The sequence below is a fragment of the Prionailurus bengalensis genome, chromosome B1, assembly GCF_016509475.1.
Source record: "Prionailurus bengalensis isolate Pbe53 chromosome B1, Fcat_Pben_1.1_paternal_pri, whole genome shotgun sequence".
Taxonomy (NCBI): Eukaryota; Metazoa; Chordata; class Mammalia; order Carnivora; family Felidae; genus Prionailurus; species Prionailurus bengalensis.
The window spans coordinates 77,046,628-77,055,344 of NC_057344.1; the positions used below are offsets into that span (position 1 = coordinate 77,046,628).

The window sequence follows — 8,717 nt, forward strand, 5'->3', positions numbered from 1 at the left end:
TAAGTTTATTTTATATTTTAATGCTTTTGTTAATATTATTATTTTCATTTTCCAGTTGGGTATTGCCATTATGTAGACCTTATATATCAATATATTGACCTTGTATCTAAGAATCTTGTCAGCTTTACTTATAAGTTTTAGTGTTTTTTCCCAGAACCTTTAGGATTATTACATATATGAACATATCTACAAATACTGTGTTACTCCTTTTTCAAACTGTGTTTTTATTTCTTCTTTTAATCTGTCATTTGAACTGGTTTGAACCCTGTTACAATATTGAGTGGAAGTCATGAGAGAGAGGACATACTTGTTTTATCCCCAGTTTTAGTTGAATGATATTCATAGATGTGCTTCCTAAGGTTTAGAAAATCTCTTTCTATTCCTAGTTTGTGGAGTGTCGTTTTGTTTTTTTTTAATCATGAAATGGTTCTGAATGTTGTAAAATGCTTCAAAAAAAACCTGGTGTGATATGTTTTTCTTCTTTTTTTGTTATATGGTGAATTATACTGATTGATATTCAGATATTAAATCAATCTTCCATTTCATGGTTAAACTCTTCATCATGGTGGTATTAATTTTATGTATAGCTGAATGCTAATGTTTTATTACGGATTTTGTGTTTATTTACACAAATTAGATTAGTTTTTTTTGTTTTCTATTCCCATATTGTAAAGTTAATCTCAGTATATTGCTTAGCTTCTATCATGTAAAAAGTGTTTAAGGTTTGTATTATTTCTTCCTTAAATATTTAAAATTTTATAATATAACATTTAAAGCTGTACATTTTCATTTAAATTCGGCCTTATCTAATTATCACAAATTTTTCTAATTTTCCTGGTGATTTTATCTTTGATCCATAAGTTATTTGGAATTGAACTATTTAATTTTCAATTATTTTGGAACTTTTTACATTTTTTTTCAGGCTGTATATTCTGCTAAAAATCAAAAGGACCTCTATCTGCATTTCTCTCTCTGAGTAACTTCCTCTTCTCTAGTCATTTATCCTTCATATTTCTATCTTACCTTCTCAATAGACATCTTTAACCTTGTTTCACATATAAAAGCTATAGGAGAAATAGGTTTCCTAACTCTTGAAAATGTCTTAAAAATAGATATTTGGGGAATAGCATAAGATGCAAGTGTATGTGGCATAAGGATTCATAGGCAGGCATGTTGAAGGGTAATATACCACACTGATGAATTATAGAAGGCCACAAGGCCTTAGCTAGTAAAATTTGGTCCTAATTGTTCATTAGTTTAGACACTTATGTACTTTTTAAAGAGTAGGGTATATATGTGTGCAAAACCAAAATAAATTCTTGAAGTAATTCTGGGACTGTTTGTAAGAGAGCAATTAAAAGATTATTTCAAGAACTGAGTTGTGAAGTTACAAAGATCTGTCTTAGGACGGTGGTAAGAGTGATAAGTGGTAAGAAGTAAATGAGTTTTGCTGAAATGGGATGAAGAGATATGAAGAAAGGGAAATTGAGAAGTCACAGATGAGAGAAGTATAGTAGCATGTTTGGGATAAAGATGGTAATTGCAGTGTTGTACATTTTGAATTTTAGATGCTTATTGGATAATTGGAGACTATCTTGCATTTAGAAATGTGGGCTCAGAGTTCAGGAAAACAGCTCGGGCAGATATGAAAAATTTGAAATGTGGCTCTCAATAGATAATAGGAGATGATGTGGGAGTGAATGATATTGCCAAAGGACATTTGGCAAAGCCTTAAGGAAATGCCAGAATTTCATAATGAGAAATAATAAAGGAAAAAGTTTGACCATCAGGAAGGAAGCAATGACAGGAGGATACTAGAGGAATCTGCTTCATTTTAAGTTTATTGCTCCCTGAGCTTTCATACAAAGGACAATAGTGAAGTTAGGTAGAGATGTAGCATCTGGAAGGAAAGACTGAATGTGATACTGTTTTTATGTTTTCATTTACATTTAAAGAGCTGAAATAGTTGCCTGAATTATAAATGGCCAGTCTAAATTGTTTCTGTCTTCAGTTATTATTTTATCTTTTCCCTGCAATTAAATTAATTTCTTTTAAGAAGTAGGTTTATTTGTCTTATATTTATTTATTCTACAGTAATAAGTCTTACATTTCTTTGGCAATAATCAAATATATTTGAACTATCATTTCCCAGGATGCTTACTTCTTTTCTTTTTAGATTCAGATATTTTTGTTTAGGTTCAGATATTTTTCTGGTCATTGTTGCGATGTCATATTACCCAGTTTATGTGTTACTTAAAAATGGGAAAACTGAAAAGTTGGTGTAAAGTAAAATTGAGTGAAAGTATTAGACCTGGCTGTTGATTTTATTGACAGGACAGTAGGGTTTCTTGGTGTACCTCCACTCAGTCTCCAACCACAAGCACATATACATTCACAAATATATACTCCAGCAGTAAGTAATATGTATTTGATCTTGAAGCAAATATTCCTCATCTGTTCTTCACTGTGAATGATATACCATACAAAGAATATATTACTGGTTTCTAATAAGAACGTGTTCAAATTACATCTTAAAGATTTTTTAAAAATAGATATAAGTTCATTATATCTTTAGAAAACATTCTTGTTTGGTTTCCTTTTATCATGTTTTAAGGTCAGAATGTGACTCTAATGTTCCACAATGAGACAGAGATTGATAATCGGGAAAGAATAGCCCTTTAATGTGATTTATATCTATAGATTTTATGTCAGATATGAAAAGTTGCTGTTTAAATTGTAAAGGAGGATCCATTAAAGAACACTTTAAACCATTTTACTATTTAGCTTACCTTAGACTCTTATGTTTAGAATTATGCCTTTCCAAGCACAGTCTAATAACTTACCAAATGTTTACAAATAAATTTGCTAAAATTAAATTATTCTAATATTAATAACAGAAAAAGAAGCCATTCAGAATTTTTTTTGCTGTTTTTGGTACTGTTTAATATTACTGTATGTGGTGTTGAGGGGAGTATTAAAGCCAATAATTTTCTAATTTTCATCATTAATTTCCTCTTATCAGGTGAGGTTAGGGCAGATTTATGGATATAGTGTTGAATGCTGAAGATATAAAAATCTTCAAATGTTTACCATTTTGTCTTTTTGATTTTAGTGTATGGTTGAGTTAGATATGAAGTAACCTATAGCATGCTGCCTGGTTCTTTAATCTATCTCTGAAAATAACACATAGCAGTTGATATTTTTGTTGCAATGGAATAATTCCCGAGTTATCTTCACTTAAACTGCTGCTTCTTCGAGTATTTCTTAATCTTATTTTTTTATTTTCCCAAATCATATTTTTGACAAATCGAATTGTCTTATGGTTTGACTCAGTGTTTTTTGATATGTGCAATATGATATTTTCCTTTAATTTCTTATAAATTATTCTAGTTGCTAACATGATTTGTTTTCTCCACATCAGTGTTTAAGTAAAATAAATAATTTGCTTTTACCAGTGTACAAAAAATACGAGGTTGCCTCAGATCTTCTAGTTGTCCAATTCTTAGAGCTAGTATAATCCCTTCATTTTGCAGGTGAGGACAATTAGACCTGAAGAAGCAAAACAAATTAGTTGCCCAAGACTGATAGGAGATACTTCCAAGGATGATACTTCAATCTGGTTTTTACTTTGCTTTTCCATCTCATGTTTATTTGTGTGTGTGTGCATGTGTGTGTGTGTGTGTGTGTGTGTGTAATGCATATTCATATATGTTCTCAAACCCTTCCATTTTCTATCTTCCTTCATAGCAGTTTGGATGTTCCTCTAATTACTTTTGGTATATATTATTATTAAAAATAATTTTTAGAGGCACCTTTATAGCTCAGTTGGTTGAGCATCTAACTCTTGATTTCAGTTCAGGTCATGATAACAGGGTTGTAGGATTGAGCCCCATGATGGGCTCCTTACTGAGCATGTAGCCTGCATAAGATTCTCTCTCCCTCTCTCTGCCCCTATCCCCTGCTTGGGCACATAGTCTCTCCCTCCCTCTCTCTCTCTAAATACAAAAAGTAAACACATAAAAATTTTAAAAAATCAGTTTTTAGCTTTAGTAATTTAATGTCAGTAATATACTTTTATTACCACTTCCCTCCTACCAATCTGAAGGGAATGGGGATTCTCCCAGGCAAAGGCTATCAAGATAATGCAACTTTGATCCCTATTGGCTAGTGCTTTGCATAGACTAAGAAATATTTGATTCCTTAGTCATATACATAAACACCCTATCAGTTGGGTTGTTTTTGATGTTATGAATGGAAAACCTAATTCATACTGGCCAATGAATAAAGAGGAGTTTATAGAGTCTCATAAAAAGTTTAAAAGAAAAAGTCTCAGCAGAAAGTCTAAAGATAGGCTAGTTTTTGACTCAGAAGTTCATGATTCTCTTTGGAATAAGCTCTATGTTTCTGTAATTCTCATAGCTCTGCTCACTTTGGGTTTTGGCTGTATCCCCAGGCTAGCCTTCTTCATGGTATAGAGAGAGCTTTCAACACTCCTGGAATTAAGGTACTTCCGTATTTTACACCCTAACAAGAAGGAAAGAAATTTCCAACAAAAGTTTTGACCATCTTAATGCATCAGTTAGGTTGAGTGCCTTCCCCTGAGCTAGTTTCATTGTGGGTGTAATGATTACCCAAACTGGTTTAGGATAGTTAGTGCCCTCTCTTTTTATTGGGGCAGTGCTAGGGGGTAGTGTGTGGCAACAATCTACTTGAACCAGAATACAGTAGAAAGGCAAGAAATCACAATGTGTATCATACACATAAACTAGTAATATGTGTTCCAACATCAAATTTTTATAACTTCCCATTGGTTATGTATACATGTGCTTGTATATGAGAACTTGCATTTGGAAGTTAAGAGGAGGAGCCCAGTAGGTTCTGTGAATAGAATTAAAGATAAAGTTTACATTAATCTTTGCTTTCTTGTTTTTAGCAATATATTAACTAGTCAGTATAATAATAACACCAGGAGAATCTGAATTTCAGAAGAAATAATTGTCTTAAAACTTAGTGATTATACTGTATCTGGTTATTGCTAATGAATCCTAACATTTTTTGGTAAAATTGATGATATCAAAGACAGCACTTTTCAAACTTTAATATATAAATCACCTTGGGTTCTCATTAAGATTTGGATTCTGATTTAGTAGGTGTGGACTAGGACTATAATTCTGCATTTTTTATAAGTTCCTGGGTGGTTCCAGTACTGCTGATTCATTTTGCATAGCTACGGTTTAAAAGAGCAAACTTTTTGTCATCTTGTAAGGTTGTTGAGAATTAGCTTGGTTTACTATTGCAAGCCACCAGTGTCTGTTTTCTGGACCTCTGTGGTGGCCTCATGACTGGTCTCTCTTCTTAACTTTTCTTCTGCTATAATCCACTCTTTATTTATTTTTAAATATTTGTTTATTTTTGAGAGAGAGAGAGAGAGAGAGAGAGAGAGAGAGAGAGAGAAAGAGAAAGAGAAAGAGAGTGCACAAATAGGGCAGGGACAGAGAGAGAGGGAGACACAGAATCTGAAACAGGCTCCAGGTTCCAAGGTGTCAGCACAGAGCCTGATGTGGGGCTCAAACTCATGAACTGTGAGATCAGGCCTGAGCCGAAGTCACTTAACTGACTGAGCCACTTAGGTGCCCCTATAATCTATTCTTTAAATAGACCTATAGAGATCATTTTAATATATATATATCAATCACATCACTCTCCAGCTTAAAAATTTCCTCCAGTATCCCACTGCATTAAATTAAAATCTAAACTCCTTAGTGTAGTGACTCAGTACTAAATGGTGCAGCCCCTGCCTGCTTCTCCAAACTCATTTTTTACTCTCCTTCCTCTGAGTCACTTTGCCTGGAGTGCTTTGCAGCCCCATTCTTGCTACTTGTAAAGTGGATCCCTGCATCTTCACATGGTTGGTGTCTTCCAGTTATTTAGGTCTCCTTAAAAACAACTTCTGAGTGTATCTTATAAATGACTTCAGAGAAATAAATTCTTGGGGGATTGTTGTACTGGGGTAGTAGATCACTAAATCTCAGTTCAGTTAATGAGGGATATAAAAGTAATTTTAAAGTTTTGGTTGGTTCAGTTCATGTTAGAGGCTATTTTATTGTATGTTGTATGTTCTTAGAGTATTAATAGATGTTTATTTTTTCCTATTCAAGTCACTGTGTGCCCAGTACTCTGCAGACAAACGAGAAGATGAGAAGATGTGTGATCATTTGATAAGAGCAGCTAAATATCGAGACCATGTGACAGCAACTCAGCTAATCCAGAAAATTATCAACATTCTCACAGACAAGCATGGAGCCTGGGGAAATTCTGCAGTGAGGTAAAGGGATACCTTTAGGATTTGACCACTGATTTTTCTACAGAAGGCCTAGGTTTAGATAAATAACTTTGGATATGATCAAGGCCAGATGACCACAGTAATAATTTAACTTTGTATTTTATCATCTACTATGAATGAGGGGTAGAAGAAAAGGATAGGAGAAAATCAGTATGGGTATAGTTAGGGATCGTTATAGATATTTTAGTTCCCTCAACTACTTCTAAAAGAGTATTTGTTCATATACTTATTCTTTTTGAAGTTAACTTTTAAGGGAAATAGTTAACGTAAACTGTTTTATTAGCTATACTTATATCTGAATTTGCACAAATACAATATTTTAAGAAACTATTCCCTGTTTTACATTTTTGAGTTTATAAACACATAAATTTGAAAATATCAGTATGTGTTCTTCTGAACTGCCTTGTAAATTTTAAGACTATGATAATTAAATGCCTTCTTTAAAATTTTATTTACTGTATCTTCCTCTTTGTTAGATTCTCAAAGTAAACATGCTGTTATTTTATTTTCAATTTCCAGAAACAAAATAATTAAGTTACCTTCTAAGGCAACTTAGACTAATTATAAAATATGATTTTATTGGAATATTTTATGCTATAAATCTTAAAAACATGTTTGACTCATTTAAGTTTTGTTAATGAAAATGTTCTGTAATTTCCCTTTAGAAAGACATTTTTTTAGCTCCTCATTTTTACATAACTTTTTCTAGAAGACAACAAAAAATGAAAATAGTAAATTGTGTATTATGTATAGGTGTAACTAGTTTCCACTTGTGTTTTAAGTAGCTTATGCGTCTAACATCTACATCTAGTTTTAGAAATTTTCCAGTATATAGAAAATAATGTTAATTTTTTCAAGTCAGATTTTAAACTGAGTAGAAAGCTACCTGTTATGGGAAATTTTTGTTTTGACTACAAGTATGCACCAATATAGAGTAGATATATCTTATGCTTATTATTAAGAATACTTAAAAGTATTAAGAATACTAAAATAAGTTACATTTCAGGACATATCATTTTTGGTGTTTAGAGGAAGGAATACAGGTCAAGGACTTGAGGGCAAAAGGACTGAATAAAGGCAGGAATAGCATTTGTTTAATTCTATTCTTGTTGATCTCAGCTACAAGAGTGTCATGGAAATGACATGAATTATTGGATCAGAGCTTTCTGGTGCCTTATCTTACAACATGTAAAAGCCTATGGGTGTGCGTTTGGGGCAGAGTGCAGGTTCGGGGGAAGGGGGTGTATTGAGGGTTTTGCAGTTTCAAGATACCTTAATGTTACAGATGTAGTCATTTTATAATCAGGCACTGAATAAATTAGGATGTTACTTTGACATACAGTGCCTGGCACATATTGGGAGCTCTGATATGTGTTGAATTTTTTAGAAGTATTTTTTTCTTCTTAAATGGAGGTTTTATGATTTTAAAATTGAAAACCCTTAAGTAACTTATGCCAAGTATGTCATTTCATGAGATCAAAATTTTTTCTAATGATATCTTTACTCCTGTATAGCACAGTATACCTGCACTATCAACATGAAAGCATTGGTTTTCTGAAGTGATTTTGGTGTAATAAAGTATCTTGGAGAACTAAGATACTTTAGTATCTTAGATGAACTGTGAAATGTATTTATATAGAAATAATTAGTATTTCTGTAATAGAGTTGTTTGAAGCCATCAACTCTTATTTTATATAGCTAAAAACAATGAAGTAAATTCTGAAATTGTAATACTTCAAAAAACACACATAAAATACATATTTTACTTCTTTTATTTCCAAACGAAAGCAGCTGTCAAACTGTTAGCTTTTAAGTGTGTACATTTTTAATTAAGAGCAACAACAAAAGATGTATCATCAAAAGGAAAACTAATATTAGTGAATTGTTAGTTTTCTACACATCGCATAACAGATTTTATTCAAAACAATACTATAGCAAAGCACATTGCCTGCATACTAATCTTTATTTTGTCATTATATTTAGTTCTGTGTTACATTCAGCTGTTACTTGTTAAGAATACCTGGCTGTTCCTTAATGCCTTTAATACACTTTTCTTAAAATGGTTCTTTTCAGTGTCCCAATTAAAGTGAACTTGTAGACCCTGGTGCTTCTTTTTTAGATAACTGTAAAAAAAAAAAAAAGTAGTTGATAAAATGTATGCTGGCTCACCATTCTTTGACAGTGGTTAACTATTCTCTGATTTCCCTTGTATGAGGCTTGCATAATCAGCTTGTAAATTATGGGCATGGTTGTAATAAATGAGACTAACACAGTGTACTTTGTTCTTCACTTAGCATAATTCTAGAAAACATAAATGGCATTAGAGAGAAATCGGAGTCCTACTGTAGCTATAATGCATTTAACTATCCTAAGC

General features: G+C 32.3%; 1 protein-coding gene across 8 annotated transcripts in view; it reads left to right on the forward strand.

Moving 5' to 3' along the window:
* LRBA (LPS responsive beige-like anchor protein) overlaps positions 1-8,717 on the forward strand; it is a 786,930-nt gene that overhangs the window by 390,011 nt on the left and 388,202 nt on the right. For all 8 annotated transcript variants that reach the window (XM_043567604.1, XM_043567611.1, XM_043567619.1 and 5 more), the window contains exon 37: positions 6,159-6,325. In XM_043567604.1, the coding sequence (XP_043423539.1) occupies positions 6,159-6,325 (167 nt within the window). The remainder of the gene's footprint in view (positions 1-6,158; positions 6,326-8,717) is intronic.